General features: G+C 34.6%; 1 protein-coding gene across 7 annotated transcripts in view; it reads right to left on the bottom strand.

The window, feature by feature from the left end:
- The window catches only part of LOC111051566 (nose resistant to fluoxetine protein 6), a 67746-nt gene that overhangs the window by 9908 nt on the left and 36273 nt on the right, over positions 1-21565 (bottom strand). The window contains exons 1-6 of one of the 7 annotated variants that reach the window (XM_039438848.1): positions 16426-16717; positions 15870-16274; positions 7412-7618; positions 5299-5468; positions 2350-2561; positions 1331-1413 (exon numbers count right to left, since the gene is read on the bottom strand). The exons of 3 other annotated variants lie outside the window; for them this stretch is intronic. In XM_039438848.1, the coding sequence (XP_039294782.1) occupies positions 1331-1413; positions 2350-2561; positions 5299-5468; positions 7412-7618; positions 15870-15963 (766 nt within the window). In that variant the 5' untranslated portion in view covers positions 15964-16274; positions 16426-16717. Of the gene's footprint in view, positions 1-1330; positions 1414-2349; positions 2562-5298; positions 5469-7411; positions 7619-15869; positions 16718-21565 lie in introns of those variants that run through there. 3 more of the 7 variants (XM_039438849.1, XM_039438853.1, XM_039438850.1) reach the window with 3 other exon arrangements.

Below are 21565 nucleotides of genomic sequence, written 5' to 3'. Positions count from 1 at the left end.
AAATATACACAGTGAAATAGGTGGCCTACTGATTGGATGAACATTTTCAATTCTGTTGTGTAATTAAAATCTAGCTTATAGCTAAGGGAAATAAATCACATATTTTGAAAAATTAATATTGTGATTGAATGGAAAGGGAATGTACATGAGGTGTTGATGTAAATTTTTTTGGTAAGTTATGTCTCATTCGGGAGGATCTGGGTGCTATGAGTTATGTACAGTGGAAGAGAATAGCAATGAACAGATCTGTATTCTTTTCATTTTCAGTATTTTATATATTTTTCTTTTGTATAAAAATCATATAAATTCACCATTCATTGCATCTGTTGTGGTGTGGTGTAGCTCTACAGTAGTATTTAATTTTTACTGGGATACAATTTTATTTTCAATATTCTTAATTTTTCTTGTAACCTTGTTGTAATATGTTGTTATGGAACTAATTTTTGGGAGAAATCCTGTATGCCTCCATGTTTTCATAAATGAATAAACGAATAAATCTGGATGGAAGGCTGCCAACCAATCAAACGATTGAACTGAGAGAAGAATATGTCTCATTTGCAAATAGGAATAATCCGATCTACATCATTTTAAGTAATATCTATGGAGATTTGAATACAGAGTTGACCCAATTAGAAGCTGAAGATGAATACAGATCTTAAAATTCACTCTTGAAACAATGATAATCATGAAGCTGCTCTATTCCACTAGTTTAGGTGTATATGAAGGCTTTGAGAGTGTCTGGGTCATAATACTATGTGGTCGCTGGTAAGTATAAGAAGGCAAGGAGAGCTTGGAGATCCAAGGATACAAATATTAAATAGAGGATGCATTTATTCAAATGTTTATTTATTTATTTATTTATTAGATAGAGCGAACAATACAATAGTCGGAAAAGAAAAAACAGGCTAATGCCCAAAACTTCTTCAATTTCTTGATTTTGTCACAAATCGTCCAAATATAATGTAGGTTATGTTCACTTCAATTTCAACACCAAATCTTCAATCTGAAACTATGAATCAGAATAAAACAAAGAATTTCAAATTTAGATAAGTAATGTTAATTAATATATAATTATTAAAAATATGGGAGGTACCGGGTTCGATTCCCGGGCTAGCAACTAATTTTTGGATAGTAGTTCTCATCGAATTTCCATCTAGCTGTTAGCCCTGTTGTCAATGTCTGCAGTAGCAGAGGTCTTCGGGGTGATTTACAGCATTTATTCAGGATTTTCGTTCAATAATAATTAGATACAAATATCTCGAGTTTCTGTGTGATATTTGCAGTTGAATTATATTTGAATTCATTGATGATGAAATTAATTTAAGCTTACCGGATTGTTTGGGGGAGGGGAGGTTGTAGATATCAGCAAAGGTCGCCAAAATACACATAGCTGCAATGAAGCCAACCAGCAAGCTGAAACATCAAATTCATTATTTTCCTGAAATTCAATTCTTAATTTAATACACAATTATTCTTAATACAAAAACAGTACACATTTCATAAACATCTTTCAAATTGAAGATAAAAGTTATTTACGAAAAAAAGGAGAAGAAGAAGCGACAGGAGGGGGAAAGGTGGAATAGGAGAAGAATTGTGAGAAAGATAAAGATGATAGGGAGAAGGAGGAGGTGGAGAGAGAGGAGGTCGAAGAGAAATGGGGAAAGAACAAGGAGAAGGGGGAGAAGGAAATGGTAAAGAAGAAGGAGAAGAAAGAAAAGGAGGAGGAGAAGGAGGAAAAGGAGGAGGAGAAGGAGAAAGAGAAGGAGTTTACAAAACAAATAGGAATATGTGGATCAGGAGGAGGAAGAGGAGAAGGAGATGGTGGAGAAGGAGGAGAAGAAGGAAGAGGAGGAAGAAATTTCTGAAGAACCAATTAGGAATAAGTGGATGAGGGGGTGGAGGAGTAGGAGAAGGGAGAGGAGGAGGAGGAGGAGGAGGAATAGAAGAGGGAGGAAGTAGTGGAGGAGGAGGAAGAGTGGGAAGAGAAGGATGAGTAGGAGGAGGGGGAGGAGGAAGATAAAGGTGAAAAGGACAAGGAGACAGAAAAGGAGAAGGAAAAGGAGGAGGAGAAGGAGTAGGGGAAGAAGGAGGAGAAGAATGAGGAGTGGGAAGAGGAGAAAAGAGGAAAAGGAAGAGCAGGAGGAGAAGGAGAAAGAAGACGAGGAGGAAGAGGAGGAGGAGGAAGAGGAGGAGGAGAAGGAGGAGAAGAATGAGGAGTGGGAAGAGGAGAAAAGAGGAAAAGGAAGAGCAGGAGGAGAAGGAGGAGAAGGACAAGAAGAAGGAAGAGTAAGTGAAGGAGAAGGAGATGATGGAGTTTTCCAAAACCAACAGTAAGTATAGGGTACTGACACAGTGAAAACATCGAGTGAATCAATGTTTTTGGGTTGGTCGTTGGTGGTGCAGCTGTACTTGTGCAGTTGCACGGAGAGGTTGTAGCGTGCAGTGACTTGCTGGTAGTGATGCTGCAAGTCGGACGAGCTGCATGAGGCTGGCAGGCAGACTCCGATCTGCAGGAACGGCTTCAAGAACGGAGGACCTCCTGCTATGTGGTCTGTCTCCTCCTGAAAATCATTGGAAGTAATGCTGAATAATCGTTAATAACACTCGCAGAATAAAATAATAGTTGAAAATAATCATAGTGAGTCAGAAACAAAGTGTCTACTGTATTTATTTATTAGTATTAAAGTATTAAAAGAATGAAAAAATGATAGTAAAAAATAAACATGAAAAATCAAAAACAAAGTTTTTATTGTATTTATTCATTAGTACAAAATCACTCATCATAGAAATGATATTGGAAAAGCAAAAACAGATGAACCCTTTAATATTGTTTCCACTCCCAAATCCTATACTATTAAACGAGCAACTTCTGTTTATATGTTTAGAAGTTTGGATGTTTGGATGTTTGGATGTTTAGAGATGTTTAGATGTTTAAATGTTTAGATTTTTATATGTTTGTATTTCACCGGGCCAAAAACGGCTCTAACGATTCTCACAAAATTCAGAACATAGTAGGTTTATAATATGAAGATTCAATTGCACTAGGTCTCATCCCTGGGAAAACTCGCTGAAGGACATTAAAACAATAATCATTATTCATCCTTGGAAAAACAGCTGATAATAATTATTTCGTCGTCTGTTGGTGATGGAAGTGAGTGAGCGAGTTCATGTATGTGGGACTGTGTGAAAAATTATGACTCAGCTGTTGAACTTTTGTAGTCATTCAATCAGGTACTTAGTGCCAGTTGCAAAAATGCCGGGTTATTTTCAATCCTGATTAATTCCAGTAGATCTTTTTGAAATGGTCTACTCTGATTTGGTTCACGTGAAGATAATCAGGATTAAAATTTAACCTACTTTTGTGCAACTGGGCCTTTGTGAGGGAAATTTTTGCATTCCTCTGGGAATTAATCTCAATATACTGTGATTAGATAGAACATTTCTGTATGTATGTTATTATAATTTCTTCTTTCGTAATAAATTTTATATGCTTTTAAACTCCAGAGCGAAGCTCGGTCCCCGATTTTTTAGATTATATGAGTTCGGAAAAGGGTCAGATAATGAAGCTGGATCCCCACACATAAGTGACTGTGAATAGTGGAATATAGTTCTCATGAATCATAATTGGACTATTTCCACTCAGCCCGGCCGAGCGAGTATGAACATTCCCATTAGAGCTTATGAGAAATAATTCTCACTGTTCACTGAATTCAGATTTGATCCATTCGAATACGTTACCATGAAGGCAACATAAACGTAGGCCTACAAATCATTGATTGAGTTTGAAATTAATTTCAATGAGAAATATTTTAGCGTAATTGGTTCAAATTCAAAGATCAAAATTCCTCAGCTCAAAAACCGGTGGACCGGTGGCTTGCTATGTTGTCGGTCTTCCCCTGGAAAAATTTATTGGAAAATCAATGAAAATCATCCATTGAACTACGTTACCAAAGAAATTATTGATTAAATATCATTGAGTGCCATAAAATCAATCCAAAAGGTTCTCAATTGGAGACTTAGTCAGGATATTATGAGAACTATTTATATTTCAATATGATAAACATATACTTTTTACAAAAAAGTTTAATTACCACAATAAAATTGATCAAAAATCAGGACTTACAGGTCAAGGGATGTTTCAGGAAAATGAGAAGTCATATCAATATAGGAAGGAGTGGGGCTATGATTATAGATTGTTGGAAAATTGGCCTTTATCTGTGCAATTCATTCTTACAAAAAGTGCTATTAGTTAAAATCATGATTTCTCAATCCATCCCGAAATGTGACGATGTATAGACAGACACACAACGTTTCCAAATTGTTCCTTATATCAATTAACTATTGACGTCATGTTGATATAAAACTGGACAAATCGTATGATTAGTAAGTCGAGGCCCTGAGGCCCCTCTGCACTCATTCACCATCATAATACTGGGGTAGCCATGCATGGAGATAGGACTGCTGTAATTGTGGGATTCATTTTAAACTGTAAGCATTGGTTAAATGTGAAGCACTGATTTTATTCATGAGGAATTCAAAGTTTAAAGTGTATCTCAATTTAACTAGCGGTTGACTGGTAACTGTATAATTACGAACCAAATAGCAGTCAAATTTTCCTATGTGGTATTCTGCCGTCAATGACGTCTATAGCAAAAGATCAATGATTTAGATGGTGTTTACATAATGTATTAATCAACTCTCTGCTATGCTAGATCCAAGGTTAAAAAAATAATGTTCCATCATTTAAACAACTGCTAACTAAACAACTGTCTTCCAAACACTTGGGTCACAAAGTGATGAACAACTTCAAGTAATGAGAACTCCATCTAATGAAAGTAATAAAAATTAATAAAAAGATATCAAAATGAATAATGGAAATGACATCAAATCGAAAGTAATAAAAATTAATCATAAGTATTGACTTCTTATTTATTTTGTGCTTAGGTCTACTATAGATTGGGAAAATCTTTACTGGAAAGTATTTATTACTCAAGGAGTAATCGAAAGTAATGAGTAGTTCTTCTTTATTTTGTGCTTGGGTCCACTAAAGATTAGGAAAATCATTACTAAAAGGTATTTATCACTTGAATAATCAAAAGAAATGACTTCTTATTAATTTGTGCTGAGGTCTACTATAGATTAGAAAAATCATTACTGAAAGGTATTTATTACTTAAATAATCAAGATTAATGGGTTTTTCTTCATGTTGTGCTTAGGTCTGCTATAGATTAGAAAATTATCACTAAAAGGTATTTATTAAATGAATGATTAAGTTTCACTATGTTTGTATAGTCTTACCCAGCTTGGAACAGTGTCGGGTAGCCTGTGAAGATTTTTCACGAATAGAACGCAATACTGGATTTTGAAGGGTGTGAGTTTTTCAGTCGTTAAACATTCATCGAAATTTCCCAAGTTCTGTAGATTTCCATGGAAAAGTCCGATAGGTATGCTGGCTGAAGAGTCTGCCACTGTAAAAACAGATGAGACTATCAGCTCCAGATTACAATAATTGAGAATGAAAAGTGATTCCACCAAGTTTAGAATTTATGTTGGCGATTCTTGGCGTTATTCTGAGCATGAATGAAACTATAGTCCGTACAAAATTACTTCTGACTTTGAGGAATATGCGTCGTAGAGAAATGGAGGGAGATCAACCAATTACAATGATTAATAGAGTCATAGGTAGAAGCGCAGTTGCCAACTTGTCAGTCGTCTGACTGATTTCAGACAGGAAACTTTGCATGTGTAGCATGAGCACATGAACAGTCACTAGAAGTTGGAGAACGCTGGCCGCTTCAAAACGGCAGCATCGCGTCTCTATATCCCTCCCGAAGTATGCTTTCTCTGCCCATCCCAAGTAAGAAGTGATTTTGTACAGAGTATAGTTCAAAGCATAAATTACGATCATCATGAGATGATTTGTACAAACTTGATTCAACAAAGTTGTTATAAGTTTTAGAATCTGTTCATTCGGTACCTAACAATCTCAACCTGTAGGTTCATCCAGCTCTCCTCATCATCTAATCCAAGTGAACTAAACCATAGAGTAAATATACTGTTTTATACCTGTTTAATTTGTTAGATACCTAGATCATTTGTTTCTGACTAAGCTAAATTTACGTAGTCAAATTTGATCTCTTCATACCTCCCACACCCAAAATTGTTTACCATCGCTTTTGGGAAAACATGACTACTCTACACAAACCTAAAATATCTTGCGTATTATGAGGTTCAAAATCACTTCGCGGTAGTTTGGAGCTCAACTAGAATTGGCTAAGATCCTGATAGTGAAATTCGCGCTTCAAAGTCAGTGGAAATGATAGAACGGCGAAGTTGCTACGTTTCTTTTTCCATCGCCTTCTATACAGTACACAAGTTACCAATGATTCAAATCATCCCGGTGTATCTGATATAATATTCTGGTAGTTAATTATGTTTATTCTATGTCTTGCCTGAGCCTATGCCTTAAAAGACTTGGCAAAGGTGCGGATGTAGAAAGGGGTGGAGCTATCTTCTTTGTTTAATGACAGACACATTTAGTGAGCATGACTTTATAACGTGAAGTGGAGTAGTTGTAATAGAATCATTACCCGTAGCCCAAAAGAATATAGCAGATCAATACATTTTTGAAAGATCATAGAAAAATCTTCCTATCCATGAAATCATCATCCCTCACCCTACATTGTATAACCACAGAAAAAAAGAAACATTGTTGATTACTCCGTGGTATAACACACGCACAAGCCTAGGGCTCATGTGGACATCAACCTCAGCAAGAAAACAATAAATTCACATACAGTCGAGTACGGCTTCCTATGTGCAATATTCTCAGATCTATATTAAGGATAAACTATATTAGTCTAAAGCTTTTTATTTATAACACTATTATTAGATATCAATCTTTATTATTTCTCATAAGATGTATCACTATTATAATATAATATAATTATTGTATAGAATTATTTTATTACTCCTTATGTCTTACGTCATGATGTCTTAAGTTTTATTTTACATAATAGCTACGCTGTGCTGCTTGAATTTGTGTGTAAATGCTTTTTAAATATTATAATCATGTATAATTTGGCGAAATAAACTGAATTCAATTCAATTCAAATGATGTGAAACAAAACTCGCAGATTTATAATCGTCTTTCTAGATCAATTCACAAGCGTAGGATTCAAGTTTTGAGAATAATTTCTCAAAGATTGACAAGTGTTTTTCCATATCAATTTACAAGCTTGACATTTAGGCCCGGTTGCACAAGAACCGGTTGAATTTGAACCACGAGAACCAATCAGAAAAGGCTTTTTTGATAAGACGGCTTCTCTGATTGGCTCTTATGGAATTAATCACGATTAAAATTTAGCCGGCTTTTGTGCAACCGGCACTTAGTATTGAAAATGACACTTACTCTGCAATCCCCACCTCTCGTAGTTGAGAATGGCATCCAGGTAGTGTTGACTTTGGTTACGACATGTGCCGCTAGGGGCTCTGTCGGGCACGAAAAGTCCAAACCTGTCATCTCGCATCATGTCGAAGTGACCATGCACTCCCATGCCTTTCAGTCGTGCCGGCAAGTTCCGGCCATTCTCGTCCATGTAGTGCCTCGATGCTGTTTCTGCAATGCAAAAGAGAGGAAAAAGTTAACCATAGGAATTACGTATACAATAATTAATAAATATAAATATGGAAGTATTAATAAAATACTGTAATCGATAATGTTCTTCATGACAAAACGTAAAAATACACACTGTGTATGTACTTCATTCAAGTTGTCTGTTTTTATTTAGGGCTACAAGTACTTGTTTTCAAGACTAGAAAATGGCATTAGTAGCCGAAACATGACGTGACGAAATAATTATAAGAGTACTCAGACTTATATCTTTATTCATATTGATTCAAGTTGTATGTTAAGAGTTGAAATATATTATTATCTATATCTTTTTCTATCATGATCAATCCTTCTTCAGGGGTACCCAGGGTCTACATGAGCTATCTTGTAAATACACTAAAATTGTAAGCAAATTAGAGATTAGATAAGGAAGTCAATGTACTGGAATTTGTACTGAAATGTAATGTAGAGTAATTTAAATTTCTTTTTTAGATTTATTGTATAATGTGAAAATTTCAAATTTTAATTTTAGATTCACTGTATAATGTAATAGATTTGATCTATACTGTTGTGAGTCAGAACAGGCAAGAGCCTCAACCTTGAATGAAGGGAGAACAAGGAAGAAGTCAATGTAAGGAGGATAGTGAATGTCAGAATCTTATGGTACCGGTAACACCGATTGGATAAGTGACATGCTCTCGGTTTTTCTCCCGTTGGAAGGGTGTTAGCTTGAGACCAGCCGGCTGACAGATAGTTATGAGCTCCAAAAGGATTCCTGGTGGTTGGGAACCCACTTAACACTTCCGATTTTGTTCATCCTGCCTCCCAATGAGCCTCATAAACCTCACACATTATGGAAGCACATGGGTAACTCTTTCAGCGCTGTTAACAGGGAGTTATGATCATTCAAATCACTTCTTGGTGATTCAGAGCCAACATGGAAATGTATCAAAACATTCGTCATTCACCTCTAATTACCCACGCACGAGTCTAGGAAAGTAAATTGTAAGGAATGTTTGGAGAAGGACAAGAGGAGGAAGAATAACAGGGACAAAGGAGAACGAGGGAGCAAAATTTAGAGGAATGTTAGAAGCAATGAGCATGAGAAAAAGATTAGAGGAACATCAAAACCAATGAGAAATTGATAACAATAAATTGATAGCGTCGGTTAACTCCAGTTCCAATTGGTCCAGAAAGGTAAAGTACCAATCAGAAATATTCTGGTAGCAGGTTCAACAATATTCTGATTGGTTCTCGACACATACTTGTCTTAAAATAAAATAAAATACTATGACATTTTAATTAGAATATTCCTTATTAGAATTAAATAGAATGATTGTCTTCAGTTTTCGTAGAGAGCGTTGGGCCTCAACATCATTGAACCCTCAAAATAATTTTGTCACTCTCAATATAAAAATCGTTTCTGAGTTCAGCTCTAAGTAATATGTAGTGTGTATAGAAAGGCTACCATGATTTTGACAAAAATTAAAATGTCAATGTCAGGAACAATGGCGTTATTATCAAATTATAGTCGCAGTTTCATTTTGGAAAACTTTTGGCGAATTCTAAATTTAAATGTCAGTAACCAAATTTGGAATCTATATTGTTTTATTACCTCCTGCTTTGATAAAATTTCCTCACATTTATTCACAAACTCATCCCATCAAATCCATCTAGACGTTTTGTTTCAATACAATAATAATTCAAAGCAATATCCTTGGAATGGATACGGTATATGATGGACTAATCGATTAGGAACCTGTTTTTTGATAAATATTATTAATGATGAGATGGCTCGTAGCAAAAAGAATGATAGTCCAGTTTTTTGTTTTATGGCTACTTTTTCAGCTCACTTTTCCTTGTTTTGACGTCACTTTCGTACGAAAATGCCATAAAAAATTACCAAAATGGGAGGCTTCCACACAAAAAGGTATAGAATCTACGTATAACAAGTTCAATGTCGGGACAAAAGATACAAGTTCAAACTTCTGAACAAGGAAATCGATTCAAAACTATTTCAAGGTACAGGAGGAAAATGTACCGCGAGGAGGTGTGATAGTGATTTGAAATTCAAATCTTGATAGAGTATTAAATTCAAATTCAAATTTAAATTCAACCAGAGTAATAATGTTGAAAGATTTGTTAATCTAATGAGAACAACTGAGGCTGCAATGAGTCACTTATTTACTTGTGACGTTTCATCTCTATAGAAATATCATAACACAATAAGGACAATTCATAGACAGGATGAACACTGCGGAAACGCGTTCTATGTACGTATGAACGCATGTATAAAGAAGTACCTATAGAAGTTGTAATTTTTTTAAGGTTGTTTGAATAGCAGATTGAGACACTCGAGTGCTGGGCTAATCCCTTGTTCAAGGATCGGAAATACAATATTGTATATGCTTATTAGTTTAAATCTTACTGGCGATACAAGTAAATAATACCATGGAAAAATATAGCATATAGCATACCTGTATACGTACAGCACAGATTTTTTATCTTTGATAGTTAATACTGATCAATATCTAAATATATGAAAGCGAAATGGCACTCACTCACTGACTGACTGACTGACTGACTCACTCACTCGCAGAACTAAAAATCTACCGGACCAAAAACGTTCAAATTTGGTAGGTATGTTCAGTTGGCCCTTCAGAGGCGCACTAAGAAATCTTTTGGCAATATTTTAACTCTAAGGGTTGTTTTTAAGGGTTTAAAGTTTGTCTTTTAGCATGTATATTCTTCTTCTCCCAATCTCTTAATTATAATTGAAATTCCATATCATATGTTACTATAGAACTATAATCTAGATAGAGTACCTCTTCGAAACAGTTGTTAACTGGCAACTAAATTAATAATTTTGTCAGGTTGGCATTAAGTTGAGTTGACTTTGTTAGGTTTGCATCAAGTTGAAGATTTAAATGCATTTATCGCGGAAAAATTGATTGGGCACTGCTACTTCAATCCTGGGAATATTATATTACTAGCCGTCAGGCTGGCTTCGCTCGCCATATCCGTTTAGCCAGACGTTTAGTCTGGACCCCCGACTGGATTGTCCTAACATATGATAAAAATGCTCAAATGAAAAATGCAGGGGAGCGAAGCGAGCCTGCTGATCTCATTCCTGGACGATCCAGTCGGGGGTCCAGGGGCGGAGCCCCCTGGCTAGACGGATATGGCGAGCGAAGCGAGCCTGACGGCTACTTCATAAATATAGATACTGATAAATTCACAGATTTTTTCAAATCTCAAATTTGTTGTCATTGATTTGCTGTCAATTGAAACAAGAAAGGTCACCAACTACTACTAAAGGCTATATTTGACTGTGTAGGAGGAACAGAGACAAAGAATGAAAATAATCTAGTAGGCTACCCTTCAATCTCACTTCATTAATACATTACAAGTATCTACCAATGATAGCCATTTTCAAATTCCATTATGCCATTTTTATGACATTTGAAAATTGCTCTCATTGGTCGAAATATTTTATGTATTGATAGAATTATAATATAAAATGATATTAGATAACATCAATTTAATTTAGGTGATTTTAGTATGTCTATAAAGATAAAGAGGAAAAAAGTAACACGAAATCAGTGATAATTACATCTAGTATTGTTGAGTGAAGGAGATTCATTGACACGCATTTCAATGAAATCCAACTACTGAGCCCAACAAAAAATCCAACAATGGAATATGATGTATAGATCAAATTCATTGATATGGATATGATAGATATCGATGGTTGTTAAAGGTTGCTGAAGGTTGTTAGAGGGCTGAAATCTACATAATATCGACTTGACTTATCGCACCTTAAAGAACCGCACACATAGGCCTATATAGATTTTTATTCATACGAAATTTTGCCGTCCTTATGAATTCTATCAGATTAAACGGAACTTGACAAACATCATCTGTTTAATCTAATAGAATTTATAAGGAGGCAAAAAATCGTACGAACAAAAATCGATGTGTGTGTAGTCTGCCGATGGTCTCAGAAATACCAAACTCATGAAATCCAAAATTATCAGTTATTGTCTTTTGCATAATCATTTCTGCCAAATTTCAAAACCTTGACCTTCTTTTTGACTTGGTGATCGCTCCCAAATTTGAAAGAAAGAATAATTTTTAATAATTCTTGGTTCCTAACAACTTTCAATCAGTCAGCGGAGCCTTTCTAATCACAGTGGCTGCCCAGGCTTCAACAGGCATTCATTAAATTAATTAATCTCACCGAAATTACTGGAGCTGACCATATTGAGATTCACATAGAACTGGCAGAATTCCCCATAAAGAACAGCAATGCTTCTCATTCAACCAGTTCTGACAGTTTAAAGTTGAAATACTGAAGCTGTATGTTGTGAGATTCACTTCAAACTGTCAGCATTTTTTGCATCAATTCGTCCCATTCAACAGTTTGATTCGAAGCTGTCAAGTAAACTATTCAAGCTTATAGAGACGGTTCGAGACGTAGTCCTTGGTTCAAAAATTGATTATCATTTTTATGAAATCCAGAGAAGACAGCCTTGTTGGAGCTTAGCGTTTTGATACCAATTACGGACAATTAGCCTTATTCTGGTGTATGAGATGAATAAAATATCACACGTTATTTTCATCTAGATCTGGACGTAACAAAAACTATGAGCCTCATGTCAACGGCATCAGAAAATAGAATCGAACGTTTTGATGCCAATATTACGGACAATTAGCCTTATTCTGGTGTATTTAATGAATAAAATATCACACGTTATTTTCATCTAGCTCTGGACGTACCAAAAAGTATATTAGTATATTAATATATATATATATATATATATATATATATATATATATATATATATATATATATATATATATGACATGAAGCCTCATGTCAACGGCATCAGAAAACTGAAAAAAGGATTTTTTATGCTCCAGCCTTCTATATCATATATTATATCTCTATCCAAAAAATGAACGTTAATACAAAATATCATATAAATATATGAATGAACTGGGCACCATTAAAGAGCTTGATATACTTTTACTCTGATTAGGTACTCTTGAACGTGATTACTTTTAGCGATGATTAACGGAAAATTGGGCTTCTGTTGTACTTTTTTATTTATGTAGATTAAAATATCATAATATTCTGGCTACAGGTGAATTCCCACATTTCAGAGTAAGTGTTCGGTACAGTAAGAATATTATCATAGAGTAAGGAAACTATATTATTTCGTTCATCTCTGATATTATTCTCATGAGTTCTAGTTCGAGGGACTATACGTACACGATTGAGTGTGAATATAGTCCCATTTAAACTTATATAATAGGAATAAAACTTAAAATAGGAATTATAATATTTCCATCAATTCAAAAGCTGTTATGTGGAAATCCGGCTTTGACCTGCATCTAGGAGCTACTCATTCTCCATTATTGTACTAGCAATATTGCCAAATATTCAACTAATTTTACACAATGAAGTATAGAGATTTGAGAGCTATTGTTGAACAATATGAAGATGAAATACAATAAGTATTATGTTCCATTTGTATTCACCTAAATAGATCGAAAAAGTTTATACGTATGCTATACATTCTTTTCAATTCAATTCAATTCAATTTATTTCCATAAAAAAATACATCAATAGAACATTTACATTACAATTCAATAATAAATATTTTCAGGAAATAAATATTCCCCCACATAGACTATTGGTCCGTGTGTGGGGGAAGAATTCCTATCTATGATAACTGTAAAATAAAAATTCTGCAGAATTCTACCTTAATATTATTCTCACTTAACTATTACAATATTGGAAATATGTTATACAAAGAAAAATAAATATAAATCATTAATAGTTTTTTTTAATAAACAGAGCATTATTCTCATTCTCATTCAGACAAGGGTATACTCTCCATATACTCTAATGAGGTGGAGAGTTGTAGTGGAGAAACCCAAAGGTACCTTGGCCGTATTACCATGTGTACTATGTATTTGTCTATTCTGTATTCTATCCTATTAAAAATGGTAGGCTCCCATACAAAAACGGTACAAGGTACAAGCTAGCCTATCAAATTTTGATTTCTTATCTTCAATTCCAAAGTCACTTCCAATTTATTAATCTCTAAATTAACCTATATAAAACTGAAACCCAATACTAGAAGCCGTGAATACTAGATACGTGAGGCGTTGAAGATTCTAGAAATGTAGGTGAGCACGCTTCAGTGAACAAGATCGTATGACAACAAGAAACCAAGATAGCATTGATAATAGATAGATGGATAGTACAGATAGTAAAGATAGATAATATATATAGATAGTATATGAATAGTAGATACATTTATAGATAGTAGATACATTTTATAGCGTCCTTTCTGAAAGATCTCGTTGTCAATGTCAGTAACTTTCAAGATGAAATTTCAAAAATACATTGGAAAGACAAAGTATGAAATAAAAATTGTAAATTTTAATAAATTGTGTTTTGTGTTTCATTGGATAAATGAATAAAAGTATCATATTATGTCAACAAAAAAACATGACAGTGTCCCTGTCAAAAGATCTTCTCGACAATGTGAATAAATATTTGCAAGATGAACTCACGAAAATAGGCTGCCAGTGAGTTTAAATGAAGCAATATAGTTTTGCAAATGAAGTTCTATTTATCATAAATTCATTATACTTGAAATCGTCCGAATTCAGTAAAAGAGTACAAATCAGTAATATACGGAGTGGAATTTCCCCCGTTTTTTCTCAACACAATAATGGATTTTCCATTGCCAATACCCAATACCGTCGTTGAATATCCGTTGGAAAATCACAGTCAAGTACTTGATGAAATAATAAAAGTATCCGTGCAAACTAGTTCTGAGTTCTGAGTCAAGGAAATCATAGCAATTTAAAGATTGCCGACAATTAGGCCCGAGCAAGTCTTCAATTTATCAGCCACTTGATCGTAAATATAACTTGTTATAGGATGCGACGATTAATAAGATATTTAAACACTCATTATCCATTTCATTGAGATTTATGTAGTTCAAATTTGTTCTTGTTGGTTTGTTTTTAATGAGAAGGTTTGGAGAATATCATTATGAGCGGCCAACTCTTCAATTATCAGGTACTAGATTATAGGTAGGAGCAAGAAAAGAAATCTTTCAGGAAAGCGTTACTGGTTTTATTCAGATTTATGATGCTGAAATTTGCAATGAATGAGTTTTTAAAAATGAGGAGGATTTGGAAAGATGTGAGAAATATAGTTAGGAGTGATCAAGTCTTTACGTGTTATAGGAAGGAAAGCCGAATGACGAGATAATTAAACATGCATTCTCCTTTCTAACAAGAACAACATACATGTATATTTTTCAACTTGTATAGTGTTCAAATTTGCCGTTGTAGGCCTGGTAAAATAGAGTATTTGGGAAGTCTTGAAAAAGTGTCAATACAGAACAAATATGATAAATATGCTGATTAGGGAAGGATAGAAAGTTATTGAAGAACATCTTGAACAAAGACTTGAAAAATCTAAAAACGTTTTTTTTTTGGATTAGGCCTACAACGGAAGCAAATTTCAACAATGTAAGTCTTGATAGAACGATAAATATTCATGTTTGATCGTCGTTAAATGAATATAATGTATAGTATGATATTATAATATCGCCTATAATGAATAACTTTGCATACATTTTTCCAATATAGGTTGCTGCCTTGATGATAATCTATCCTTGTTCTGATTTTATTTAAATTTCACCCGGCATTTGACCAAGGATTAACCCTGAACTTATTATCAAAACACATTCTACAAACTCAAATCTTGCAAAACATCCAATTATTAAATTATTAGTGAAAAACATTCTATTTTTCCCACATGAATTTATTCGAACACAATCGTCTGTCAATAAGCAAATTCAAGTACTCAGAAATCTGTTTTATGAGAACAGGAAGTAGGCTACATGAATAGAATTTATTAAATCATGCAAGTTATTTCATTACACCAAAATCACCTCAATATGAGGTAGAGCATGTCAACAAGAGTGTTCTCATCATTGGCCGATTTACATACGGGAAATAAGAATGTGATAAAAAAGCATCCTATCTGCCTGCACCCCTCCTTCACCCAATCAGACAATATAATCAATAGTATAATACGTGAATACGTATTTTGATACATGGAATACAATCACAGTTTGAAAAGTATAAAATTGAAGTCTTGTTTGAATAGTTAACGGTATATTGGATACTTCAATAATAAAATGAAATAGATAAAATAACTTACCACATTTTACAGTAGAGAAATATCCTAGAAGAACAACCAGCAGCATGAAACTTCTTCTTGGGCAACAATCAATCATTGTTGCCATTTCAGTCATCAATATTTCCTGAGTTATCAATCAACAAGCATTGCTCATACAAAAACTTGAAATTACAATTACACTTCCGAAGTAAAAATTTTGAAAACTTGAAGTGGCAATCACACTTTTCACCAACGAATATTATTCTTCGATGACCAATAATAGAGTTCACTTTTACTGAGTTATAGGGAAACTCGAATAATCTATTGGATTATCATTTTTGGAACTGTCAATCGTTGAAATCTCCCCAATTATGAGTGATTGAGCGATGAGTAGGGAATTGAGAAGAGGATAGAAACACAAATTACAACAATTAAAAAACAAAAAAACTGAAACAAACAATACAAAAGTGATACCCTATGTGTGGAACAGTAATTTGAAAAATACAGTCAATTCTAATCAAACATCCATCAACAGGAATCGAATCTTCAATCATAAAACATATTTATTCCAATAGAATATTCTATATTTGTAGGGTACCTATCAAATCGGATATTATTCCAAAATTTCTAGTCTCAAGTTTTTTTATTGGATATAAAAAACCGTGGTTGAAGTCGATCAAGACAATTTTATCAAAACAATCAACTGGAATTCAGAGACGATACAATAAAAATTCAAAAACAATTAAATTTCGGGAAAAATTAGAATTTAATTTCAATTTGTTGTCTATAAATCTATCGAACCGTTCCCTATCACACTCAAATCACTCACTAAGAGTGAATTGTTACACAGATGTTCATCCATTCAAAAATTTCCGCAAACTATTCTCTCTTCTTTATCCCTCTCTCACACACACACTCTCTCTCTCTCTCTACTTGCTTCACGCACTATTTGTATACACCCTCCTGATTCTCGCGCCCTCACGCACTCACACTCTCTCTCTCTCTCTCTTGCTCTCTCCTTTTCTCCTGCTCTTTCTACTTCTTCTCCTCCCCACTGTAGGCCTATCTATCTACCTGCTGTCCAACACCAGTGTTGGTGGAGAAAAGAGAAGGGGTAAACTAAAGTAGAGGAAACCTGTCTTATGAAAAACCCCACCCTATGAATCGTAATAAAATACGTAGCAGATTCTATAATAAATATATACTACCTATATTATAGTATATAGTGATGTAGTAGGTACTGTTTTTTTACTAAGATACTGTAGACAGAGAGCTCTGAAAGCTCACCAACCAAATATTCGAAAAACAAAACCGATTCGAAAAACTACTTAAAAACGATAAATTCTTCATTGGAACCAGTTTATCGACTGACGTTTTCGCGTGTCAGATTTCCCTGAATTCGATTGATTTTGTATTTTCAAGAGATTCGCGACAAACATTTTCAGGGTAGAAATAATAGTTTTATTATTTATTCAATGGAAAGTCAATTCAATGCAATTCACTCAGTACAGAGAAATTCCACCCCTTAGGAGGTGTAAGAGAAAATTATTGAGGGGAATAACTATGCAATTATGGCTCTTGGTCGTTATTTTGGAATTACTTGAATTTTGAAAATTCCTTTCATCTTGACTTATTTCTATGAATACCACCGATCTTGACAGAGGTTTTTGGGCTGACATTTATCGACAAATCAGTGTAATTCCAATTATAGAAAATCTCTAGTACCCTTATCATATTTTATATAGAACACGTACAAAATATGAGAAGGGTTCTATAAGAAGGTTTGAGAAGGTTTTTTATGGGAGAAAATCAAAAGGTTTTTCTGTAATTGAACATTGAAATAGCTCAATTAGTATACTCAATTGGACAATTGAGTTTCAATCACACACATGCGCCGTGTTGCTGGTTCTCTCGTTGGAAGGGTGTCCGCTTGAAGACAGCTCTGATAGCAGGCAGTTATAAGCTTCAAAATCAGTTCCCACAGGTTTGAAACTTACCTGAATTTCGCTCTCATCTTCCATAATCATCGTCTTAGGTTATTCGATCACAAGTCTATAGATTATGTGGAACATTATCTTTAGAGAAAACGTTATTCTTATTATAATTTAGGGCCGTTTGCACAGTCAAAGCTTAAACTGAATTTGAACAGCTGGTGGTTTAAACTCGAAATGAATCACATGATAACAAACGAGACTTGATACGGATTTAATCCATTTTAAAACTGAATTTAGTGTAAACTATAATTGTGCAAACGGCACTTAGAAAGTATGGAGACAATATATACTTGAAATTTATTTCAAAGAACAGAATTGGAAATTTTGAATGTCTTCGACCAAAGAAAAATTTTGTTTGTCAGTAAATTTTCACATTTTTAGCCCGTTATATTCTTTTTTGTCTGAGGATGAAGCCCTTGGCTTATCTTCTTAAAATTATTCTACTCTAATTATATTTTATAAACCCTTGGCTTATATATACAAGTGTGTTCTACAGAGTGAATATTTCTAATTGTGAGGAGAAATGGACCTAAATACACCTAAAGTTTCCTGTTTCTTTTTCAACCTCTTTCTCCCTTTCGAATATTGTTTTCCTCATCAAATGGATAAGTTATAACAACTATCTGTAAGCAGAGCTGAACTAAACCAGCCACCCTTCCAACAGTAGCACCGAGAGCACGTCGCTTATTTTCTAATCTGTGCGATTAGACAGTTTTACCTACGAGGAGAACCACTTCCCCTATAGATAGATAAAAGTTGCTCCGTGTAAAAAGTGAGTGAAAAAACCTGTTTTTCATGAGTTTTGCTAGAGTTGAGCACATCACAAATTTAATCGTGTTTACGCATGTGCGTTGTATATATACATATATGAATTCGACACATATATAGCCACAATATTGGTTACCTATATATTTACTTGTATTCTATAACTAAACGCATGGAAATGCTAGGTGATTAAATTTTTTTCTATTGCTTCCATATATATTCTGAGGTAGGGGTAATTATACACTGGTACTAGGACTCAATAACGTAACACTCGACGTATTAATGGTCAAGTTTACTGGTTAACCGTCAATGCTGTACTGATATTGAAATGATATCGTGTTGGTATTTTTTTTTAAATGCAGATCATTAGTAGAGATCTTAGAATAGAGTATGAGGAGCAAGTATGGAAATGTAAGGGGAAGTGAAGGGAATTGTATTGGTAGGGGAAAAAGAGAAGAGATAAAGATGAGTGAGGAGTTGGAGAAGAATGTAAGAAGCAGGAGGAGGAGGAATATAAGGAGGAGGAGGAGGAGGAGGAGAAGGAGGAAGAGAAGGAGGAGGAGAAGGTGGAGGAGGAAGAGGAGGAGAAGAAGGAGTAGGAGGGGGAGAAAAAGGAGGATGAGGAGAAAAAGAAGGAGGATGAAGAGGGGGAGGAGGAGAATAAGGAGGAGGAGGAGGAGGAGGGGAGGAGGTGGAGGTGGAGAAGGATCAGGAGAAGGAGGAGGAGCAGAAGTAGGAGGAGGAGAAAAAGGAGGATGAGGAGAAAAAGAAGGAGTAGAGAAAGAAGGAGGAGGTGGGGGAGAAGAAGTAGAAGAAGAAGAAGAAGAAGAAGAAGAAGAAGAAGAAGAGAAGAAGAAGAAGAAGAAGAAGAAGAAGAAGAAGAAGAAGAAGAAGAAGAAGAAGAAGAAGAAGAAGAAGAAGAAGAAGTAGAAGAGGAAGAAGAGGAAGAAGAGGAAGAAGAGGAAGAAGAAAAAGAAGAAGAAGAAGAAGAAGAGTAGGAGAATGAGGAGAAGGAGGAGCAGAAGGAGGAGGAGGAGAAAGAGGAAGAGTAGGAAAAGGAGGAGGAGGTGAAGGAGGAGGAGTAGGAGGACGAGAAAAAGGAGGAGAAGTAAAAGAATGAGTGGGAGAAGAATAAGAAGTTTGACTTGAAAGAGTACTAATGTACACTGTACTTCGGAGGCAGAATAAATTGCCCTAGTTTAATAAAGTAATTTGATTTAATATATGCGTGCACATACTGAGCATTAAGTAGGTAGTGTGAATAAAGAATTGGAGAGATTGAAAGATTGGGTGAATCAAGTTGGACAGAGAGGGGAAGGAAAAATTGGAGAAAAAACTTGATAATATATTAATGTTTATTAGTTTATTACTGTTATTATAACCAAATTGAGTGATAAGATGAATTCGTTAGTTGGCAGAGGCTATTGAGATCATAAAAATCTATAATTTGCAAAAATTGAGATTATGAAAGAGCTCAAGGGAATGCAGAGAGAGCAAGAGTTGGTGAGAAAGAGAGAGAGATAGTGTGACAGAGAAAGAGAGATAGTGTGACAGAGAGAGAGAGAGAATGTGTGTGTGAGGAATAAAGTGAGAGAGAGAGAGAAAGAGAGAGAGAGAGGGTTGATCGATTGATTGAGTACTTTATTTATGTATATTACAATATATACTGGCTTATACACTTATATACAATAGCTTACAATACAGCAAAATTATAGATGAATTCACATAATATAGACTAAGAAAATAATTATTGAACTGTATATGATATGAAAAAGTAATTTGTAATATAATAACTATAGATAATTATATTGTTATGCATCTACATAAATTGGCGGAGCTTTGGACATATCAATATCCATTCTTCGGAAAGAATATTAAAAATATCCTCCCCACTAACTCTCTACCAAAGAGAGTGAGAGAGAGAGAGAGAGTGAGAGAGAACAACGAGTGTTTGAGAGAGGATAAAAGCGAGATTGATTGAAGAAGTATACTCAATTACTATTTAATAATTATTACACAAAGACTTAGGAGATGTTGAAATGTCAAATCAATGGAGTGTAAACGGAGGGGGTGTTTCTTCTCTTCTATAATATTTGCTAAAGTTTACTGCTATCAAATCATCTACCGGTTTTTGAATCCTTGATTGGTTGGGAGCTTTTAGTGGATTCGTTCATTCAAATGCACAGATTATCATCATTATCTAATTGTCACCTATTCTAGCAACTACAGTAACTACGAGCCAGGAACTTCAATGAAAAATACTAATAAAATTCAACTTCAGGTTTATTGAACTCTAAATAGGTAGAAAGAATTAATAAAAGTCAGGTAAAATGTCAAATTTTCAAACAGAACAAAGTTATTCAGCAATCGATTCAGGTCAAGAAGACATACTCAATTTCTAATTTATACATTTTGGGAACCTTGCTGCATTTAAATTTGGGCCTCGGTCATTCTATGAAACTAAATTTAGAGCTTAATAGAAAAAACAACAAAAGTTCGGCACTCACCATTGGAACAATATTCAAACTTGGACTCTTCAGAAACGCTCACATACGATTTAATAAAACTCACTAAACTTGAACTCACACGCTGACACGCACAAAGAAATCCTGATTCTACACTTACTAACTATATGAAATTTGGTTTCCTATTCAACTAGATAAGAATTAGGTACTGATAACTGAAAAACTTAACAATTTGTCCCTCTGAATGGGAAATGGGTCCATTCAGAGGACCGAGGCTCGCACACCGTTACATGATGTTTTTCCGGTTACGTCGAGCTATGTAGCCTTTTCACTGAAAATCATTCCCCCTCCTTGAGCGTTGAGCATAACTTCCAGTGGAAAAGCCAAAGCTGCGAAAAGGTCAATGCTCGTACAATTTCCAAATACAGTGGCATTTCTACATGAAATTGGAACTGTACTTGAAAAATGCACGAAAATTGTTTTAATCTCAATAAGTTAGCAAATTCAATAGACA

The sequence above is a fragment of the Nilaparvata lugens genome, chromosome 12 (assembly GCF_014356525.2).
Source record: "Nilaparvata lugens isolate BPH chromosome 12, ASM1435652v1, whole genome shotgun sequence".
NCBI classification, from domain to species: Eukaryota; Metazoa; Arthropoda; class Insecta; order Hemiptera; family Delphacidae; genus Nilaparvata; species Nilaparvata lugens.
This window is presented reverse-complemented; position numbering and strand designations above follow the sequence as displayed.